Source organism: Talpa occidentalis, unplaced genomic scaffold, assembly GCF_014898055.3.
Source record: "Talpa occidentalis isolate TD23 unplaced genomic scaffold, MPIMG_talOcc4v2.1 talOcc4.8, whole genome shotgun sequence".
Lineage (NCBI taxonomy): Eukaryota > Metazoa > Chordata > Mammalia > Eulipotyphla > Talpidae > Talpa > Talpa occidentalis.
This window is the reverse complement of record NW_023605194.1, coordinates 73,846,122-73,866,712: the sequence shown is the minus strand read 5'-3', so window position 1 is coordinate 73,866,712 and position 20,591 is coordinate 73,846,122. Positions and strand designations below refer to the sequence as shown.

At 51.3% G+C, this 20,591-nt stretch overlaps 1 protein-coding gene across 3 annotated transcripts in view; it reads left to right on the top strand.

Moving 5' to 3' along the window:
* The first annotated feature begins 4,797 nt into the window (after positions 1 to 4,797).
* TMCC2 (transmembrane and coiled-coil domain family 2) overlaps positions 4,798 to 20,591 on the top strand; it is a 37,925-nt gene continuing 22,131 nt past the window's right edge. The window contains exons 1-3 of one of the 3 annotated variants that reach the window (XM_054690211.1): positions 5,626 to 6,725; positions 17,087 to 17,187; positions 18,717 to 19,250. In XM_054690211.1, coding sequence (XP_054546186.1) covers positions 17,146 to 17,187; positions 18,717 to 19,250 — 576 coding nt within the window. In that variant the 5' untranslated portion in view covers positions 5,626 to 6,725; positions 17,087 to 17,145. Of the gene's footprint in view, positions 6,726 to 17,086; positions 17,188 to 18,716; positions 19,251 to 20,591 lie in introns of all 3 variants that reach the window. The other 2 variants (XM_037496319.2, XM_037496321.2) reach the window with 2 other exon arrangements.

Genomic DNA, 20,591 nt, shown 5'->3' with positions numbered 1-20,591 from the left:
GAAAATGTTTCTGGTAAATAACAGGACAAAATTTAGTTTAGACAGAGCTTTCTCCAACCCAGGAGTGATGCAGTCTTCCCAGCCCTGCCTGCCTCTTTCAATAGCCAATAAAAAGCCTGCATTTAGGTGGTGGGATTGTGACATCATCAACACTCCAGCCAATCTGTTTGCTGCTTATTTGCATAGTTTACTCCTAATTCAATGGAACCTGATTTTCTTATCAGAAGAACATTGAAGCTGTAAAAGAAAGGGGAAGAAGAGAAAATTCCATTAACACAAGAATATTTGTAATGATGCTGATTAAAAAAATACAGAGATTGAAATTATTATATTCAGTGGCTCTAGAAATTCCTTTGCCTCCTAGGCAAAGCACTGTACATAGTATGTTAGATTTTAAAACAGCTCTGACAATTATCTACCATTTGATGTTTAAGGTATTTGCTTTGAGAAATCACATAGCATAGGAAATAGAACATTCTTGGCTAATCTACAAGGCTCTTCATTGTGGCAAAGAGAAGTCTTTTATTTCTTAGATTTCATTGCTTTCCCAAAAGGAAAAAACCCTCTTTGCTTACCTGTTGATTGTGGTGCCTTTTCTCTATGATCAAAACTTCGTCAGTTTATCGAGTTAAATGAACTGGCTGTTGACAAGGGAACAGGACTCATAAGCCTGGTCTTTCTCCTTCTTGTTTATACACGTACTGATAAAGTAAATGTGATTGTACCAGAAAATGCCCCTTTTCATCAGTGTAACTGGGATTTACTTCCTTTTACAAAGAGCATGAGGCTTAGTGGGATGTTTGCCTTTGTCAGTGGCAGACAGAACTTTGACAAGTTTGTTAATTAATTTGCTTCATTCAGGTTTACTAAGCACATACTATATAATGAGTATTTTCATATGCATTACCTAGTTTAACCTTTTCACTAACCATGTGGAACCCCTGTTTAGTGATGAGAAAACCAAGAATGAAAAGAGGTAAGTGATTTAGTTGCCCAAGAACACACAAGGATAAACGAATCCAAATTCTTTTTTTTTTTTAAAGATTTATTTATCCTTATGCATATGAGAACTGGTATATGGGCCAGAGGTATGGGGGGGTAAGAGGATTCACCAGAGACAGAGTGGGGAACAGAACAGGCAGATCGATAGAAACACACTGCTGAGGAGAGCAGCGAGCAAGACACGAGTCAGAGAGGTCTGCTGCACCATGTGGGTCAGCTCCGTGGCCAGGGATCGAACTTGTGCTGCAGTGGCTTCGGGTAGCTTCATCATGCTGTGCACAACCCCTGTGCCACCAGTGAGACCCCAAGAATCCAAATTCTTACATGGATTTTCTAACACCAAGAAAGTCTAGTGTTGTTCCCACTATATGTGTTATTTGCAGTTAACTAGGTGTGCCAACACAGAAAGGAAAATGCTAATGCTATATACCACCTATCACCTCTTGTGTTGTCAATCTGCAACTTTCTATCCTAAACATCAAAACATAGACCTAGGACAACAGAATGATCCAATCCTTCAAATAAATTTCAGTTAAAATACTTTCAAGTCCAACTTAAGTATTGAAGAATTTACTATCGCTAATGAAAATGCCAGCAGCTTTAAACTGGCAACTGTGGCTCACACAGGTCACAAATAAGAAATTCTGATCCTCATGCCACCTTTAAATGAAAATATAAAAATGGCAAACTTAAGGTCAACATCAGAACAGACACAAGTCATTTTTCGAAGTAATAATGGTCTCTGCTTCCTTATAGTGTCACACGGACTTCCTCCACTTCAGCTTAGAGTCAGATCATGAAAATGTGTCCACGGGGTCACACTGTTTGCAGGTCATCTCTTGCTGCTTCTTGCCCAGGTTTCTATGGGGACCCTGCACTTCTCTGGGGACAGGTTAGGTAGGAGACATCTCTGCCTTTCCTTTCCCATTAGAAATGCTAAAGACTAGGGCCTCCCTGGTAGCGGAAGGGGTTAAGTGTCAGGACCATGAAGCTATCAGCAGCCACTGCATCACTAGTTCTATCCCTGGCCAGGGAGCTACCCACATGGTGCAGCAGACCTCTCCTGACTCATGTCTTTGCCTGCTGCTCCCCTCAGCAGTGTATTTCAGTTGATCCACCTGTTCTGCTCCCCACTCTGTCTCTGGTGAATCCTCTCACCCCCCACACCGCTGCCTATACCCAGCTCTTGTATGCATAAATAAATAAATCTTTTAAAAAAACCAAAAACGCTAAAGGCTTGTAGCTTTGTGTTTTCACTTTGTGCCTGATCCTGCGTAGTAGATGTGGGGGTGGTTCTACATTCTCAGCCCATCCAAAATTTCCATCTTCTAAAAATGGAGCTGCCTGCTTTACAAAGTAGCTGCTTGACTGAAGTAAATTCTTAGCAACTTAGGTTGTTCTAGGATACACATTAAAATGAGTGGTTGGAATGCTGTCGGGAACTCACAGACTACGAGGACTGATGAGGCTAACACACAGGACGGTGTGAAAGAGAAGGGTAAACTGTAAAAGCCTAGAGATCATCGAGTGACTTGAAGACTGAGCGGTCCCTTCATGCAAGTGTTGCCAATGGCTCTTAAGTAGTAGGTTGTATCAGAATTGCCTGGAGGGCTTGTTAAAACAGATTTCTGGGCCTACTAGTTTTGATTCAGCAGGTCTGATTGGTGTCTAAGAACTTGCATTTCTATCAAGCTTCAGGGTGCTGTTGCTGGTCCCCAAGCCACCAATTTGAGGCTGCTGGGTGGGCCGACACCACTGTGCTTTTAGAAAACCAAGTTCAACTGTGTAAATGTCAACTTTTTATTGGCTTTATTCAACCATGCATGAGTTGGGCAGCATCCCATTTATAGGCAGAAAGGACCTCCAAGCAAAATGAACATTTGAGGGACGGAATTTGACAAAAGGAAGGTGAAACCCCCACCCTGCAGAGCGGGCTGCAGGACGTGACCAGCTCCTTCTGGTTGCTGCCTCAGCCAGAAGCGGTGGCGAGTTCTCCCCAGCTGCCTGGTGCATGCCGCCTGTGGGCAGCTCCTCCCTGGCACCCGCCCCAGAAACTGTGGGCAGTGCAAGCGGCAGTGGGTGGTGGGCATTTTACTCAGGCTGCAGGCAGAGGCCAGCAGTGATGGTGGTTTCCTTACCACGCTGCCCCAAGGCAGGCAGCCCCTGGTCAGAGCCGCAGGAGGAGCAGAAAAATTGGCCCCATGGGGCCAGGCCCAGCGCTGCGGCTCTTCCAGTGGTAGGCAGTAGGGAGGCCCGTGGATTTGGTGCCTGGATTGTAGAATGGACCACCAGGGTCAGGTTCAAGGCATGAGCTGGTTGATGCTATGGTCCAATCAGACTTGTGGGTGGGGAGCCCTGAAAGAGGCCCAGGGCAGGAGCCAGCTTGGAACTCTCAGACTCTTGCAGAGACCTCCAAAGAAGGCCCAGCAGCTGAACTCCGACGGGAGAAGAGAAGCCGAGAAGCTTCACAGATAAGCCAAAGAGCTTCACAAAGGCCAGGCTGGCCACAACTGTCTCTGGCTTGCCAAAGGCTAAGGACCTGGTATCTCAAAGAGCTGTTTACTGCTGGTGCAGGCTCCTGATTGACCGACACCACCTCCCACTGCAGCTACCTCCGTTGTTGCTGTCCAGCATACGTTACCGTCCATCCCGACCTTCAGACTGTGGCCCTGGGCTGCTGAGGTATGATCGCAGTGGCCCTACCTGTTAGCACCTCCAGCTGTGATGAGTTGGATCCTGGCTCCTGAACCCAAGTGGTCTGACAGTTGTGTGTGCAGGTGAGAACCCACGGACAAGGATCTGTCCTCTAACTGGCCACTGTCCTTGACCTACTATAGCACTCTTTCAAAGGGAGCAAGGACAAAGAAGTTATACTGGCAAAGAGTGATGTGTGCCAAGACCACTTTCATCGAGGGGATGGCAGAGGCTATCAGGCAGATGACCTCGTTACTGCTGACCAGGTGATTCTTCCTTGAGTGGTTTCAGATTCCATTTCCGGGAAAGCTGAGACTGCAATTAAGTCTACATTTGTTGACCCGGGTTAGCCTAAGTGACTCCATTTTGGGTCTGTTGTCTGGTTTTAACAGTATGCACAGTGAGTAGGCACTCACCTGGGTTGTTATACTCTGAGACATATTTTGGTGACCCCGACCATTTGTATGCCCTGCCTCTGCGTTATGCAGCAGTTTGGCTGAGATTTATGAGAAAAACACCGTGTTCCTTCCCTCCATGTGTATCAACCTCCCGCCACTAGTACCCATTCTCACGTAGAGGTGGCTTCACAGATTGCAAGAACTCACACACATTATTGTATTCAGACATGAAATACTTTCAAATTTCTGCATAACGCCAAGCCTCATGAGATAGTTACTTAAAGTAGGAGCGGGGGCGAGGGGTCAAGAGCCATCCCACTCGGGAATGTAGGTACAGGTTTGTGTTTGGGTCAAGCATCCTGGAGGTTCGGTGTCTTATATAAGAAAACCTGCAAAGTTAAAGTAAAAAAATCAGTGAGGACAAGCATCCCTACTGCGGCCCCTCCCAGCTAAATAAAACGAGTGGGTGGGGGGCTCCGAGAGAGCCTTCCTGGGGCGGGCGTCTCACGCGTCCGCTAACCCGCGCCTCGGCTCCGCAGCCCGCTCTCCGCAATGCTAAGACGCAGCAGCAGAGCCCTCCGGACCGCTCCTGGGGGAGCGCACGGTGCAACCAACCCTAAAAACGTGGCCGCGCGACGCCCCCTCAGCCCTCCGGGCTTCCCATTGGCCCGCTGCCGTTGTCACTCCCTCCTTGCCTCGCCTTCCCCTCCCGGGCGGAGGCGCCGGGCGGGGTAGGTTGCGCGCTCGCCGCTGGCTCGGGCCGCGGCCGCGGCTTTGCAGCAGGCTGGGCGGCGGGCCGGGAGCTGGGCGCGCGGGCCGGGAGGGGGCCGGGCGCGCTGCGGGCTCCGCGGCCAGCCCATGCGGGCCGGGGCCGGCGGCAGGGCCCGGGGCCGCAGCTGGCGACTCGGGCGGCCGACGAGGACCTGCCCCGCCGGCTGCCCGGTGCCCAGCCGCGCCCAGCAGCCCGGCTAGCCGGGAGGGTTGCGCGGTGCCGCCCAGCTCCCCTCCGCCCTGCCCATGCCCTGAAGCAGAAAGTTTGGGGTGCGGGGGCTGGCTTCCTCCTCCCGCTGCAATGACTGCCCAAGGATTCCCGCTGCCCAGCGTCGACTGTGACCCGTCTTCGCGCCCCAGGTCGTAACGAACTATTCCAAGCTGTAACCAAGGCTCTCTCCTCGCCCCTCCCTTGCCCACCTTTAAAAGGCTTATTTTTTAATTCAAGCGATCGTGGTCCGCCGACTCCCCTCCAAGTTAATAATTTAGACCCCGGGCCTCGATTCTCAGTGTAAGAGGGTGTGCGGTCGCCCCCAAGACGGCGCGCTGGAAGGACAGATTCCCCTTGTCGACCCACATACACCATGAAGAGGTGCAAATCCGACGAGCTGCAGCAGCAGCAGCAGGGCGAGGAGGATGGAGCTGGGCTGGAAGATGCCGTTTGCCACCTGCCGGGCGCGGACCTCCGGCCTGGGGAGGCCGCGGGTGCTAACTCTGCTGGCGGGCCAACTTCAGACGCGGGCGCCACGGCGGCGCCCAACCCGGGGCCCCGAAGCAAGCCTCCTGATTTAAAGGTGAGCGCAGACCCTCCCCTGGCAAGCCAGCCAGCGACTTAGCTTTCCCCGCCCCGCGCAAAAGTGCTTTCCCCGGATAAAAGCGATGAGGAAGCCAGGCAAAGGTCAGAGAGGATGAGCGAATGTTCCGCCAGCACCCTGGGCAGGACGTCAGGTACCATTTGTACCTCTGTCTTTCAGCTCCATTTCAGGCCTCTTGTTTGTTCCTCATTATTCAGCAGACGTTCTAGTGACTCACCCATCCGAGATTGTTTGAATAATGTGTGTGAAGTGCTATTCGCAGACAAAGGGCTGAGAAAAATCCAAGATGCTAACTAAAAAGTTGACATCACTCTCCCTCCTGTAGGATGGTAGGGGAAGAAAATTACAGCGTGGGAGGCCAAGCAGAGGACCATGCGTTGCCTTTGCTGAATTTGTTTGCTCCTTTTGGGACCCTTCTGGATGAAGCTCAGTTTGTCCATCTGTGAAAAGGGAGTGCGGATTTCTTGCCATTAGGTGGAGCCAGAGGTTCAGCTAGTGCTTGGAGATCGCTGCCTGCCTGCTGAACCAGCCCCCAGGGTGGAGGACGGACAGGTGGCCGAGTGTGCTTGGGCTGGTTGGGGCGGCGGTTCAAGTTGCACACACGCTGAGCCGGCAGTTAGAACCAGAATCTGAAAGAGCCGAGCACATGCAGCTGGGAGCCGTTTATTTTCCAGCCCGAGATTGCCGAGACAGTGGTCGAGCATGTTGAATGCGTCTCTCTATTAATTAAAACAGCAGCTGGGATAAATAATGCACCTTTGCTGGAGCTGCCACAGGGACTGCAGGCTCAGACCTCTAAAGCCAGCTAACCACGGGGCTGAGCGAGATGTCAGCCCACGGAAGGAACGTAGATACCTTGGAGATTGATGCCTTGGGGAGAAATCTCTGGAAGGGGTGCATGGTCTGGGCTAGGGAAGTGAAAGGACTCGTTATGTTAAATAAAGCCTGTATCCTATGGCAGCGGCCACCAAGGAGCTCACCAGAATGAGCCAATGACATTCCTCATTTGGCCTGAGAGGCGCAGAGTCAGGAAGTCAGAGTGCAGGTGAGTGTGCTCTTACCTGTGTGTGTGTGTGCGTGTGTGTGTGTGTTACCTGCCTGTGTCCTTGGGGATGGGTGAGGAGGGCGACTGCCATCCCCTGTGCGTACTTTAAAAAAATTCTGATAGTTATTCCAGGGTGACCTCTGGTTCTGCCGCTGCCCTTTTCTGGGGTTCGGGGCCAGCCTGGTGTCTAAGGTCGAGCCCCACTGGACAGGCTCCCACAGGCAGCTGGTGTTTTCATTGGGTCAGGCCCAGGGAGCCCTTGCTGCCTGCCCCAGCTGCTGCCCTGAACCCACCCTGTGTAGTCAGGAGGTGTGGTTCCTGTTCTAACAGAGAGGGGGAAGGTTCAGGGACACCCTTAATCCGGAGGAGAGGGCCAGCCTCCTTTCAGACTTCAGCTTCATTTGGGGCTGATTCAGACGAGTCTGTCCAGTGAACCCTGACCAGGTGGGACCCTCACTCTGAATCTGTGAGAAGCGCCTTGGGGACTCCTCAATCTCCAGCCCAGCAGCCTGGGCTCTCCATTCACTTGCTTCACGAGGGAAGGTGGGCTGGTCGTGGTGTGGGGGCTGCCGTGTCTTTGTCTCTGTAGATAAAGCTGCCTTCAGAAGCTCGCTTATCTACGCCTTCCTGTATCATCTCTCTCTTTTTTTGGTGACACCCTCATTCTGGCCAGGGCCGATAGGGGAACAACTCTACACATAATGAAAAATGTTGAACTGAATCAGAATTGAGGTCAGGTAGGAGAAAAGAAACCCCTCATGTCCCCAGCCCCCAAACATACCACTGAGGTCGATCACAGTTGGCAGGAGAAACAGCGAGGAGGAGCAGACATAGCTGCTGCTTCTCAGCGGAGCAGGGGGAGACGAGCAGGGCCTTTCCTGTTTATCTCTGTCTGTTTGCTATCACAACATGTTTACAGGATGGGGCCTTCAGAACCAGACATGAACTTGGGGGCCACTGCGATTTGATGTGCTGTGTGATCTCAGGCAGAGCACTCATCTTTTCTCACCTTTTCTTGGGGGAAAGGGATTGTAAATGTCGGAGTGTATCCAAACTTGTTTTCCAATGCTGGAAAAGTGGTGTTCCGCTGCTGGCACAGTTTTCTAATCATGGAAAAATTCCGCAATTGGCCCTGGAAGTGGATAGAAGTAGACTTGTTTTGGAATTGGTGGTGGCACCAAAGAGGGAAAATTTCAACTTTTAACACCTCCTACCACACACCTGTGTGTGATTTCAGGAGACAGCAATTCTGGTCTACGTTTGTTTTCATGTTAAACTTTGGAGAAGAGGAACCTTTAGTCTCTTAGTCCCCACTCCTATTTTTCTTTTCTTTTTTTTTTTTTTTTAAAGATTTATTTATTTATTTTTATTTATTTATTTATACAAGCACTGGGTACAGTTAGAAGCGCGGGAGGGCGAGAGAAGTCACCAGAGCAAGAGCGGGGAGCAGAGCAGGCAGAAGGACGGAAGTACACTGCTGAGGGGAGCAGCGGGCGGCAGGAGAGGTCTGCGCGCCATGTGGGACCCTCTGCCGGTGGCCGGGGAGCAGCCGGGGATCGAACTGGCGCTGCAGAGGCTGCGGGCAGCTTCGCAACCCAGCGCTCAACCACTGCGCCACCGGGGAGGCCCCCCACTCCTATTTTTCAAGACGCTCTAGGCTTTGTGATAGATGAAGTGCATTGGAGGAAATCATCGTCATTTAAAAAAAAAAAGAGGCACAGTCTGAGGCATCTTTTGGAGATGGGGGTGAGATGGGGAGAGAACTTCAGTCTCCACCAAAGACGCCCTAATTAGTGACAGAGGTCTTAGGGAGGCCTGTGGTCTCACTCTGTGGTCCTGCAGCGTTGAGCTTACTTTGGTCTGGGATTTGTGGTTTGGGATGGGGAGGGCCAGGGGAAAGAAAAAAAAAAATAGTTAAGCAACAATCTTAAAGGAGCAACTGAAAGTGGAATTGCCCCTCACCCCAAGGGGACTCATGAAGGTACTTTGGGGACCCTCTCAGCTGCTCCGTACACGGGTGTCACTTTTGGGGGAGGTCACGGCAGACTCTCCTGCGACAGGAGCCCAACAATCCAGTCACATTCCCAGCCGCTGTGGCATGGATTCCTGTGATAGCCTCTTGAGTTCATGTCTTGATTCATTTGTCATCATTATAAGTCCTTTGCTGCTTTGCTTCTAGATCCCCTGCTGGCTGGGGGGGGAGATGCCAGGATTACTGGCCGTGGAGAGTTTGGTCAACCAAAAGTACGTTGGAATTCTAGCAAGAAGGCTCAGATCCGGTGTGCATGGAAACTGGGGGAGGGGAAATGGGGAGGGGGAAATGCAGAGAGGGACAGGAGCACATGTCCCTGTGAGAAAGGCAGCATGTGGTGGATGTTGCTGAGGCCTGCGTGAGTGGTTGAGCATAAGAGTCAGCTGGTTCTGCCTGTTGCCTTTTAGAAGCCAGAGGGCAGGGGAGGGACCCGGCTCCTACCCCTGTGTGACTAGAGGAATGGAGCCTTTCCTGAAAGGAAGGGCCTGGATGTACTGGCCAGGGGCCTCCCCTGAGGTTTTCTTTCTCCTCACAAAAGCCCCTGTGAATAATTCCCCAGGGATTTCTGAGCAGTATTAATATTTTTCCCAGAAGAAAAAGGGGGAGAGCTCCAAAATCCATTATTCCAGTCCAGTTTGAAATGCTTTTGACTCATTTGCCTTCCAGCTTATGTTCTTCCATTCACACCATGTGTCGACCTGCCTGCTCAGAGCTGAGATCAGGAAAAGCAATTAGAAGGCAGATACCGAGAGAAAGTCGCAGCTGAATCCTCTATGATTCTGGCTGCTGGTGCACAGCCTTTGCTGGTGGGGCAGGGCCTCCTTCTCCCCACTTGCAGAAAGCCCACCATCATTCCACCAGAGAAGGAATCATGGGGGAGTACATTCCAGACAGCTTCATCCAGAAAGGCAATTTTCGGTCGTGAATCCTGGCATGTGTATAAGTGTCTGAAAACAGTATGTATAGTTTACATGACAGCAGCAAAGCAGACCCCACCTCCATCCCTAAGTCAAGAAGGACAATGCTGACATTCCCAAGAAGCTCCAACTTGTTTTCTGTCCTTGTGTTGGTTTTGCTTTAAGGGACAGGTTTTGAGAAAATGAATAGGTCTCAGTTTCTCCACTTTGTGCGCGCGCGCGCGCGTGTGTGTGTGTGTGTGTGTGTGTGTGTGTGTGTGTGTATAGAACTGGCGTGTAGGCCAGAGGTGGTGGTGGGGCAGCGGTGGTGGTGAGAGGATACAGCAGAGACAGAGTGGGGAGCAGAACAGGCAGTTCTACTAAAATACACTGCTGAGAGGAGCAGCGGGTGAGACAGGAGAGGTCTGCTGCGGCATATGTGGGTCAGCTCCCTGGATGGCGATCGAACTCAGGCCATAGCAGCAATCGAACTCAGGCCATAGCAGCGACAGTGCTGAGTCTTAACCCCTGGTCCACCAGAGTAGCCCCAGTTTCTCCACTTTTGTGATGGAGAAATAAGTCACCTGGTAGGAGCTCTGATGGGGTGGTGGAGACCCTGGTCTCTAGCGGAGGGCCTTCCAGTGGTGTGTGGCTCTGTGGGGGGCCTGGCTGCAGTGTCGGGCCCCTGGTTCTGCTTTGGAAGGGATATGTTCAGGCTTGAAGATTCCTGCAGTCTCCAGTGGGGGCTGGGATAGGCCCAGGGGGGGTGGGGGGAGCATTGAGGATGACCCAAGAATGGAAACGCCAGGTCAACCACGCCCCAAGGCCGCAGGTGCTGGCTGAGCCTTCAGGTGAGCTCCCAGTCAAACTGGATGAAATACTTGTAAACAAATCTTGTAAGGATGCTGGCATGAGAGCTTCCAATGCTGAGTGCTGCAATCAGAAACTGCTGTCTAGGGGGAGGTGGACCAAAGAATGGGTCGGAAGTTAATTACCAAACAAGAGGAGAAGGCTTTGGGTCAGGTGGGAGAGATACAGGCAATTCTTGGAATTAGGAATGATAATGGAAATCAGTACATGTGAATTCTGTTTTTCTGTATTTTTTAAAAAGATTTATTTATTTATGCATATAAGAGCTGGGGTACAGGCCAGAGATGGGGGGGTGAGAGGATTCACCAGAGACAGAGTGGGGAACAGAACAGGCAGACTGACTCAAATACTGCTGAGGGGAGCAGCGGGCGAGACAGGAGAGGTCTGCTGTGCCATGTGGGTTTCTCTCTGGCTGGCTGGGGATTGAACTTGTGCTGCAGAGGCTGCTGCGGATTGCTTCATAGTGCAGTGCTTAACCCCTTGAGCCACCAGGGAGACCCCACTTTCTGTATTCTTAAATACTTATTAATGATTAATTTAAAATGGCTGTTAACTTTTTTACTTTATAACTTATAGAGAACTCTCCCATATTTTTCATTTCTTCACTATGGGAGGTAGGTAGGGTAAGCATTAGCAGAACATCCTTATTTCTTTTTTCTTTTTTTTAAGATTTATTTATTTATTTATACAAGCACTGGGTACATCAGAAGCATGGGAGGGAGAGAGAATTCACCAGAGCCAGAGCAGGGAACAGAACAGGCAGACTGACGAAATACACTGCTGAGGGGAGCAGTGGGTGCGGCAGGAGAGGTCTGTGTGCCATGTGGGACCCTCGCCGGTGGCTGGGGATCGAACCAGTGCTACAGAGGCTGTGGGCAGCTTCGCAGCCCAGTGCTCAACCGCTGCGCCACCAGGGGAGGCCCATTTCTTTTTTCTTTTTGAGGTAACATTGACTAAAGGGGATAGGTTCACCTCTCAGATGGTCATCACCATACCACATGCCCCCCACCAAAGCACCCATAGTTATTTACCATAAACCATTGGGCCCCTTCCCCTCTTTGTCCCACCTTTACCTTCTCGCCTATTCTAGAAGCCTCAATTCTGCAGTCATATTTCTAGAGTTTGTTTTGGTTTCATTTTATCACTTTGTCTTGTTTCTCTGTAGTCCACACATGAGTGAAGTCATCTGGGATTTGTCTTTCTCCTTCTGACTTATTTCTCTTAGCTCCATCCCCTCCAGTCCCATCCATGTTGATGCAAACAGCAAAAGTTTTTTTTTACAGCTGAGAAGTATTCCTTTGTGTATATACCACATCTTCTTGAGCCACTGGTCTACTGCTGGTATTTAGGTTTCTATAACTTAGCTACTGTAATTAGTGCTGTAGTGAAATAGGAGTGCATTTATCCCTTCAAATTAGTGATTTTGTATTCTTTCAGTAGATACATAGGAGTGGAATTGCTAGATCGTGTGGTAGATGGAATTGCTGGATCATGTGGTAGATCCACTTTTAATATTTTTTTTAAATTTATTTATTTATGCATACAAGAACTGGGGTACAGGCCAGAAGTGTGGAGGGTGAAAGGATTCACCAGAGACAGAGTAGGGAACAGAACAGGCAGACTGACTGAAATACACTGTTGAGAGGAGCAGCGGGTGAGACAGGAGAGGTCTGCTGTGCCATGTGGATAGCTCCCTGGCTGGGGATCGTGCTTGTGCTGCAGTGGCTGCGGATAGCTTCATAAGTTGTGTCGTAACCCTTTGCGCCACCGGGAGGCCCCTACTTTTAATATTTTTGAAGACCCAACATATGCTGCTTTCCAAAGGGGCCAGTCTACATCCCCACCAACAGGTCTCCTTTTTCTCCACATCCTCGCCAGCATTTGTTTCTGGTCTTTTTGAGCTGGGCCACTCCTACAGGTATGAGTGGTAGCTCATCATGGCGCTGGTTTGCATTCCCCAGTGTAAGAGATGGTGAGACTTTCTCCTGTGCCCGTTGGCCATCTGTATGGGAGAAGGACTTTACAGATGGGGTGTGAGATGACAAATGCCACCCCCTTATCAGGCCTGTGCATTGTGGATGGGGATTTGGTGTCTTGGCAGCCCCGTGCATAGTCCTCATGGGAGCAGTGGGGGCAGTGGAGCAAGCACGGGTTGCCTCCTCTGTCTTCCCTGCCCAGTGTGAGGAGGGCAGAGGGTCCAAGGCCAGCATGGCCTGCTCCCACCTCCTCTCTAAACTTTAGGACTGTGCCGAGCAACCCTGTTGTGGGTTTGTGAAGAACTGGTTACCAAGGGCCTCCCTGGTGGCACAGGGGTTAAAGTCTCAGCACTGTCAAGCTATCGCCAGCTACTGCAGCCTGAGTTGGATCCCCCAGCCAGGGAGCTGACCCACATGGCACAGCAGGCCTATCTTGCCCACTGCTCCCCTCAGCAGTGTATTTCAGCAGATCCGCCTGTTCTGCTCCCCACTCTCTCTGGTGAGTCTTTTCACCCCCTGCACCCCTGGCCTGCACCCCAGCTCTTGTATGCATAATTAATAAAAATAAATCTTAAAAAAGAGAATTGGTGACTGATGATGGGAAAGCGTGTGGCAAACGAAGCTCTCAGTTCTCTTAACACATATTGGGTTCTAGATGGAGTCCCAGCTGTTGTGGGAGAGGTCTCCCAGGCTTAGTGCTTAGAGTGCTTTTGTGTGTATCTCAACTGCTAGTCCCATTAACAAGAATCTCTCCCCCAACAAGGAATTGAAACATCCCATAGCACCTGCATTATTTGTGGCTGAAGTTTAAAAGAAGTGTGGGTGTCAGGGGCTGGGGAAAAAGACTCAGGTTACTTAGTGGTGGGTGTAGAGGCCAACTCAAAACTCATCTTTCCTCCAAGAAATGGCCTCTCCCTTTGAAATCCTCATAGACTAGGTTGTTCTTGGCTGAGAGCCAGACTGCACTGGGACTACCCGCATCAACCAGACACAAGCTTCTCTCCCTGTTAGGAAGTTAGAACAAAGCTGTTGAGGGTCAGCGGATATTTGTGATTGTGTTAGAAAAACATTGACTTTTTAAACTAAATGGCTAAGGCCTTTCTCACTGCAGCCAACTTAACTGTGTGATATCTACTCTGGAAAACAAAGCTGCCGTAAGGACACGAGCCCCCACTTAAGCCATTCATAAAGACAGGAAGTCCATTTGGGCTTCTGGGTCTGTGCTTCTCTCCTTCCAAGTCAGCGGAGTCTTGGCATCACAAAGATGATAGACTGAGAGGAGGGTTTAAACTGCAGCAGGAGGGAGCTGAGTTAGACACAAGAAAAAGCTGCCTGACTGAGCATTTGAAATCTTTGCAAAACATTGAGGCTTTGGAAAGGGGAGTTGTCTGTGGATTAAGCCATCGGTTTGGAGGTTCTGTAGACTCGTACCGTTTCCACGTAGCACAGTGTTGGTGGTCGTGGGGTCGCTGCCAGGTGATGTAGGAGATGCAAAGAAAGAAGCCACGCAGCTCCCGCCCTCCACTTCCTCGTGTTCCCTGCAGGGCTTGTCCATAAGCAGGTGAAAAGTTGGATAAGTTTGAGTGTGTTCTGAAGCTATGGCACCTGGAGGTGCATGCGAGGTGGGGGTATAGAGGACAAGGTCTGGAGCTCAGAGGGAGGGGCACACGCTGCCGTGATTGGAGGTGGTGAGAGTAGCAGGAGAGCAGGCCAGAGGGCAGCCTGCAGGGGACTTTAATAAAGATCATCTCTGCTGGTGTGTTGAGTTGGTTCTGTCTAAAGATTGGATGCACTGGGTCACCTTTCCTGACTTGCATTGGCTCCAGACAGAATTCTCGAAGCAATAAAGGAACAAGGAGTTAAAATTGGGAATAGGAAAATCTTTTGGCCCTGAGTTAAGTTTTGAGATCTGTTTCAATGTCAACTGTGATACTGAGGAAGCAGAAGATGATTCCGAAGACCTTTCATCACTGTTTGCAATAGAAACCCCAACAGGCCTGCAAGTTGCAGCTGGTCCCCCTTCTCCATCACTGTGGTTTCAGGGTCAAACCTGGGGTAACGGTTCCTTTCCTGCTCCTCCCCCAGGTCCTCCACCCAAGGCTTCTGAAGGGCAACTGGAGACTTCCACATCCATTTTGTGTCCCAGAGTAGGACTCTGTGGGTTTCGACAGTGATTAGCGCTCTGATGCTGGCCCTGTTTCCATAGAGACCCTATAAATAGAGGAACGTTGGCGACCTAGGCTTGCTAAGGCTCACTGTGACCCAGTCACCCCCCTGAACCCTCCCAGCTGAACTGTTGGTGGGGCAAAGGGAGTTCCAGACCCTGGTGGGAGGAAGGGGTCTGCGGTCAGCTGCCAAGTGGGATAATTAGCCATAGGTTAGTGTGACTTTTTAAAATCCTTTCAGCTTTTCTGGGAGTTGTTAAGAACATAGGGACCTGGAGGAATTAGCTGCTTTTGGCTATTTTTAACCAGATGGTGCCAAAGACGCTGTACCCTGAAGCATTTTACTTTTGACCTCATGAAGCTGTGTCTGCAAATTTGGGAGCAAACTTCCCCTTTGGGGGGCCCACACCCAGGGAAGAAAATGGATGAAGCCTGCTCTTTGGAGACCGCAGCTTTCTCAGGAAGCCTTTCGGAGCCATATAGTCCACCCTTTCTTCCTGAGAGGATGATGGCACCCACTCAGCTGCCCTTAAAGATAGTTGTGGGGGAGGAAGTGGCCACCTTCCCCTGTTTACCTGGCCAGGTAGTGGCACCTGAGCCCAGAAGCCCAGACCGTTACTCTCCCAGCGCTTGCTCATTCTCATGCATCAATGAGAGCTGTTGGTGTCCCAGCTCTAACTCTGAACATCTCAGCTCTCTTTTCCTAATATGTGGCTTCATTTGGCCACCAAAATGGTTTCTAGCAGCTGGGGGAAAGCAAAAGTCACATTTAGTGAGAGGCAAGTGACATTTAGTAGCTGGAACCTGTTAGTCAGAGCAGGTGGTGCTTTCTGCTGCGTTGGTGGCTAAGTTCCCTCCAGCTAGTCACCATGGTTTTCCTCATTTCCAAAACTTGTGGCTGGTTATGTGTGTGTGTGCTGAGGTTCTTTTTTTTTTTTTTTTACACTTACCATGTTATGTTAAAACTCCCTAGTCAGCTCCTCCTGGACACCCACTCAGGCCCTGCAGCTCGTGTGCCCCCCTGCTGTCTTGCCTTGTGTCTTGTTAAGTGAGGAAAACCCTTCTTCAGAGCACCCCCCACTCCATTATTCTTTGACTTTATTCTTTTCCCTTGTGACTCCTCGATCTGCTGGAGCAAAGGTCCTGTGGTCACCCTTTGCTTTCTTTCAACTGCAGAAGAGAAAGGGAGGTAGGAAATGAAGGCGACAGTGGTGAAAGTCCTGTCATGTGACATGGGCAGACCCATCACGCCTCAGAGACCTAATTCCCCGGGCTCTGGCTTCTTTGTTTTGATCCCGTCCTTGACACTCCTCAGACACATGGGAATACTGTTATCTGCGTTAGTCTTGGAGCACCACTCAGCTGTGCTCAGCCTCAGTTTGTTCATCTGCAAAGTGACCCTGTGTCCGTCATGCCCTCCCTCCTGAGGCTAGGCTGATGTCAGGCTAGAATGAAGGCATGGAAAGCACCTTGGAAAATGCTCTTGTGCAATATCAGACATGAACTGATCAGGGATTTTAGGGTCCATAACTATACAGCAAAGTGGGGTCACTGATGTCTCCAGCACCTCCCAGCCCTGCAGGTTTCCTGGGGGCTGAGGGGCACGAAATGCCTCAGGGCTGCAGGACCTCAGGGGTAGTCTTTTGAAGGGTGCCTCTACCTGAGTTGATAGAGAAAAGGACCACCTGTGTTGGAGAAGCCAGGTGAGGAGTGCTGGGGGGAGGAAAAAGAAACCTGGAATCAAATGCTAGAAAGACAATTTATAATCTATAATGTGACCATTTGGCAGACGCAGCTGGGTAAGTTCTGGAGCCAGCTGGCCCCATCCAAAGTGCCTGGAGGGAGGTCTGGATTAGCTTGGGTCTCAAGAGGAGGAAGGCGTCCCGGCTGGTCCCCAGACTGGAGGGGACATCTTGGTTCTGGCCTGAGCAGATTGGATGGGCCTCCTGGCCACCTCAGGCCAGCCTCCAGGGACAGGTAACTCCCAGGGGGATACCCAACCCTATGTGACCTTGCATCTCCAGGGATGCCCCAGAATTTAGTTCTTGAGAAGGCATGCTGGTAGGCCTAACTTCCTCATCTAAAGATGGAGATGTTGCTGTGAGAGCTGGGAAAATCAAGTGAGGTAACACGGAAGAAACAAGCACCTTGAGGCCTCTAGTTCATGGTGAGTGGTGGTGATGTGCCTTCTCTGATGTCAGGGCCCCGCTTCTTTTGAGGACTGTGGGGAGGTGCAAATAGGGTGACAAATGAAAATCCTAAGTTTTTACACAATACACAGTCGCGTGGTTATTGACAAACAGACATTAATGCAGCTGACAGATCACGGAGGGGAGGAGCAGGGCGAGAGCGGGGTTGGCTAATTCAGAAGAGCTGAAGATGGTTTTTTCCTGGTTTCTGCACTAAATTTTCTGCTCTCTAGGTTTGTTTCTAGAAAAAAGGAAAATCCAATATGTGCAATTCTTTGGAAAGTCTTAAAAAATGACTGAGCTGCTGTATGAAATTACCAGTTGTTTCTCACAGGTGAGGATCGACAGTGGCTCCTAGAGCCCCAAATGGCTGATTCTGAATTTCCCTCTTTTTAAAGTGTGGGTTCTCACCTGGTCTCCACGCCCCATTGGCTCCTGCTGGCTCTGCCCTCTGCCAGGGTTCAGCCTGGCCTGATAAGCCTGACAGGCAGCTGCTGGGATCACCACCAGCATCCCTCTGCCAGGCAGCCCGGCCACCTCTGTGAGTGCTCCCGACTGGGGAGCAGGGGACAATCTCAGCAGAGAGCCAAGAGGGAATCCTGGGGCCAGGGTAGCACTGGGCTCCGGGGCCTCTTTGATTCATTTCCACCTGAGGGGAAGCTCTCATTTGGATAGCGATCATGACATGCCAAACAAGTGGTCACGTTACTGACTGGATTGTAAGATCTGCCCATAGAAGCAAGTTTATTTGTTTTGCATCTATCAGTTTATTGTAAAGGCTCTTGGAAGGAACACCGATGAACAGCCGATGAAGAGGTTTATGGGACAAGGTCCAGAAGGGTCTCCAGTGCAGGAGCTTCTGTCCCCATGAAACTGGGCTGGGCCAGCCTCTGGCCTGTGGATGTGTTTACCAACCCAGAAACGCCAGTTCAGTTTATTTTATTATGAGCTGTATCAGGAAGAGATTAGTACAAATAACGGAAAATGTACTAGCATTGTATAGACAAAGAGGTTTACTTATCTCATGCAGCAAGAATTCCAGGGTTGGCATTTACAGTTCGGTGGCTCCATGGGACCATCAGGTCCCCAGCTTGTCCCTTGAGGGTCCACCAGCTGTGTGTCATCCTCGCCGCTGCAACGTGGCTGCTGCAGCTCCAGGCGTTACCTCCACATTCCAGAAGAGAAGAAGTAGGCAGGGCCTGTACCTTTATCAGGAAAGCAAAAATGTTCTTAAAAGCTCTCACCTGCATTTTCACTGGCCAAAGTGTGTCACGTGTCTACTACTAGCTGCACAGGAGTCTGAAGAAGCAGAAATTTTTAGCAAGCAAGTTAAGACCTGGCGGTTTGGTTGGTAAGAAAGGGGAGTCGACCTCAGATAAGCAGTTAACAGTGTGGGCTACAACAGGATAAGCTGACGGTACGGGGAGTATGGCAGGGAGGCAGCTTTGAACGTGGATGCTGGGTCATCGATAGGAGCCCATGAGGCCTGCAGGAGGGCCTAACAGAGACAGAGGAATGACTAGGCTAAATCAGTCCAGGAGGCACAGCCCTGTGGCTGGTGCTACCTGTGTAAGATGATGAGCCCCAGGCCAGAGCTACAGGGATGTCATGATGGGTGACCCCGAACCCACATACTGTAGGGAACCATGTGGCTGCATTTCTTTGGGGATGAAAGTGGGTCTGAGTGGCCCCCTTTCTGCAGGGTGACCTTTCATTGTGAGTGGCCATTGCTGGGGTCTTCCAAATTCTGAGGACTGGACTCCTTGCACTGGTCTCAGGCACAGACTGCTCACCTCTGCCCCCAACCAACTCATCCTTCCAGAACCGTCCGCTGACCAGGGCTCTTTTTCTTTCCCCTTTAAGAAAATTCAGCAGCTGTCAGAGGGCTCCATGTTTGGCCACGGCCTGAAGCACCTGTTCCACAGCCGCCGCCGGTCTCGGGAGCGGGAGCACCAGGCGACTCAGGATTCCCAGCAGCCCCATCAGCAGGGCATGTCGGACCACGACTCTGCGGACGAGAAGGAGCGCTCCCCGGAGATGCACCGCGTCTCCTACGCCGTGTCCCTGCACGACCTGCCCGCAAGGCCCACTGCCTTCAACCGTGTGCTGCAGCAGATCCGCTCCCGGCCCTCCATCAAGCGGGGTGCCAGCCTGCACAGCAGCGGGGGCGGCAGCAGCGGGGGCAGCAGCCGGCGCACCAAGAGCAGCTCCCTGGAGCCCCAGCGTGGCAGCCCCCACCTACTCCGCAAGGCCCCCCAGGACAGCAGCCTGGCCGCCATTCTGCACCAGCACCAGTGCCGCCCGCGCTCCTCTTCCACCACCGACACAGCCCTGCTGCTGGCTGACGGCGGCAACGTGTACCTGTTGGCAGAGGAAGCCGAGGGCATTGGTGACAAGGTAAGGGGGCCAGGAGGACAGCTCTGGGGTTGGGGCTTGGCGAGTCAAGGGCCATCTGTTGAGGGGCCTCTTCGCCTGGGGACCTAGGCTGGGTCCCTGCCTAGTGGGTTCCAATGCCCTGGCACCCGCCTGGTTGAGGGAGTCAGAGGTAGACCCAATCAAGAGGTGGTGCCCATGAGCCTGGCTTCTATTTGTCTAGGGATCTGCTTTTTAAAATCGTGTTTTGCTCAGGTTGGTGTTAATCTTGGCTTGTTTTCCTGAAATGTGCTATCAGGGCAGTGAGTACACTGGTTAAAGGCACAGACTGGTCAGACCCTGCTTCTGCCTCTGTCTGGCCTTATCTGTCATTATCCTCTTTGTCCTCACTTTCCCCACTTGATAATGGGGACTGCAGTACTAGAGTCATTTAGGAGTAAATGAGTTCATGGAATGGAGTTGGGCAGTGTCCTCTGGCATCATCACCCACCAAAGGCAACCGGGAGGTACCTGATGGGCGTTTGGTGAAGGGGAACATCTGGTTTGGTGCTTTCTGGCTTTCTGCACTCAGCCCTTAGTCATGGCACAGGCACAGTCCATCTTGAATTCTCAGGTGCCATCAGGATGAGCAAGTGGAGGGGCTGTCCTCACAGAGGGAGACAGACAGTGAATAGGGCTGCAAGGCCATGGCAGAGCTTCCAGGGAGACAGGAGCTGAGTCTTGAGGATGGAGTGTAGTTTAGCCAGGGGAGGGTTGGGGAGGGGCAGGCAGAGGGAGGGTGTAGGGGCTACGAGGGGCTCATTGCAGATGAAGTGTCCAGCACTTTTGGGGACTGACAGGTCGGCCCAGGACAGCCACAGGGTAGTGTGAAGCCATTAAACAGTGTTAGGAAACTGGCGAGAGGAGGTCTCTTTGGGCCTCCGTGTAGACAATAGATTGGGAAGGGGCTAGGAAGCCATTTCTGGAGATAATACAGGAGTTAAGTGGCAGCAGTGAGGATGGTTAGGGAGAGACGGGTGCAGAGGACACTGGGAAGTTGCTGGGTGAGAGTGTGGATGAGGAGCAGGGACAACAGGTTCCTGGCTTAGCAACAGTAGGGTAGGGTGCTCTCTACTCGAGAGGGAGTAGAGAGGTGAACGGAGGTGGACAGAGCATGTTTGAGGAGAAAAGTGAAGTGTCCAGTCTGGGACATGAGAACCGCAAGTGCCTCTGGGAGCTGTCCAGCTTGAGGGGCTCATCCTGGGGAGAGGTCTGGGCAGGGGCCAGCGCTCAGGGAGTCACATTGAGTTTGAAGCCACATGTGCCAGTGAGACCCTCAAAGGACATGTGTGGAGTGAGGAGGCCAAGGACAGATGGACATGCGAT